We start from the raw sequence: 1776 nt of genomic DNA, 5'->3' as shown, positions 1-1776 counted from the left end.
ATGTTGGAATGCTTTGTCAAAACAAGCAAGAAAACACGGTTTCTGAAGGAGCAATTTCCAGATTTTGAGTACGTCGAAATTTGGGAACACGAATGGAAACGGATCAAACAATCGCTGGCCCCTAACATTAAATCTATCGTCTCCAAAGTTCCTTTCATTAGGCAAACTTTGAATCCAAGAGACGCGTTTTTCGGTGGGAGGACTAATGCCAGTTGTTTGTTCTATAAGGTAAAACCGGGTGAAGAAATTAATTACATCGATTATACTTCCTTGTACCCTTATGTAAATAAATACGGTACCTACCCCGTAGGACATCCTGAAATCGATGATCGCAAAGACATGTCCACAGATATCAACGAGTATTTCGGTTTGATAAAGTGTACTATCGAAGCGCCTAAAAATTTATTCCATCCAGTCTTACCTTATAGATCAAACGGTAAATTAATGTTTGCTCTCTGTAGAACATGCGTCGATTCTCAACAACAAACCGCTTGCAATCATTCTGGTACAGATAGAGAATTTACAGGTTCTTGGGCAACGATCGAGGTCGCTAAAGCCGTGGAGGTTGGGTACGAGATACGTAAAGTTCACGTAGTATGGCACTTTAAAAATAAAAGCGCGTACTCTGCAGATTCTCCCTCGTCCGGTCTATTTGCCTCTTACATTAACACATTTTTAAAATTGAAACAAGAAGCTTCGGGTTGGCCTGAATGGTGTAAAACGCCCGAAGATAAACAAAAATATATTTCGGACTATCGAACCGTAGAAGGTATCGACTTGAATCATGACGACATTGCGTACAATCCTGGGCTTCGATCTCTGGCCAAATTAATGCTAAATAGTTTTTGGGGTAAATTTGGTCAGCGTGAAAATCTCACGAGAATTAAATATACGCAAGATCCTAACGAGGTTTACGATATTTTATCGAACCCACGGGTAGTCGTTCATGATCTAAATTTTGTTAATGATGATTTGGCTGAAATAAAATACGAAGACGAGGAACAATTTGTTGAAGTTAACCGAAAGGTTAACGTTGTCATTGCCGCATTTACCACTGCGCTAGCGCGTTTAAAATTATACGAGCTGTTGGAGAAATTACAGGAACGTGTCCTGTATTACGATACCGACAGCGTAATCTACGTGTCAAAACCCGGGGTTTGGGACCCTCCCCTGGGCGACTACTTGGGTCAGTTAACGACCGAGGTCGACCCTAAAGACGGTAAGTACATCGAGTCCTTTGTTTCTGGGGGGGCTAAGAACTACGCCTATAAATTGGATACAGGGAAGACCGTTTGTAAAGTTAAAGGTTTTACCCTTAATTTTACAAACGCTCAGAAAATTAACTTTGACACCGTCTCCAATATGGTAAGAGGTATTGGTCCTAATACAATTAAGACAGTTGAGAAGAATCGCATAACGCGCAAGCCAAAAACACGTAAGATAGTCAACGAAACATCGACTAAAGACTATCGAATCGTGTACGATAAAAGAATTATTATCGAAAATTATCGTACAGTTCCTTACGGTTATGTTTGGTAAATCACTGCAATAAATTTCATCTTTTTTTCTTTTAAAATATAACTTACTTTTTTTTTTTTTATATATATAAATAATTAATTGTTACTTTTTATGTAATTTCATGCACTCAATTTCCTTTATAAATTCGTTTTCTTTTTTGTAGCTTAAGCAAAATATATTTGTAGTTTTAATGTAAATATTTTTATACATGTTTTTAATCAAATTTTCTTTTAATTTTGTTTATAAAGTCGGTACCGT

The 1776-nt window shown here is 37.3% G+C and overlaps 1 protein-coding gene across 1 annotated transcript; it reads left to right on the top strand.

Moving 5' to 3' along the window:
• On the top strand, window positions 1-1539 carry LOC140049759 (uncharacterized). The gene has a single exon (XM_072094709.1). The coding sequence runs from the start codon at window positions 1-3 to the stop codon at window positions 1537-1539; it is 1539 nt and encodes a 512-aa protein (XP_071950810.1).
• The last annotated feature ends 237 nt before the right edge of the window (window positions 1540-1776 follow it).

The sequence above is a fragment of the Antedon mediterranea genome, chromosome 5 (assembly GCF_964355755.1).
Source record: "Antedon mediterranea chromosome 5, ecAntMedi1.1, whole genome shotgun sequence".
In the NCBI taxonomy this organism is placed as follows: domain Eukaryota; kingdom Metazoa; phylum Echinodermata; class Crinoidea; order Comatulida; family Antedonidae; genus Antedon; species Antedon mediterranea.
This window is presented reverse-complemented; position numbering and strand designations above follow the sequence as displayed.

Excerpts from the sequence above, each read along its gene's own strand:
- LOC140049759 (XM_072094709.1), top strand. The coding sequence starts at position 1 with ATGTTGGAATGCTTTGTCAAAACAAGCAAGAAAACACGGTTTCTGAAG.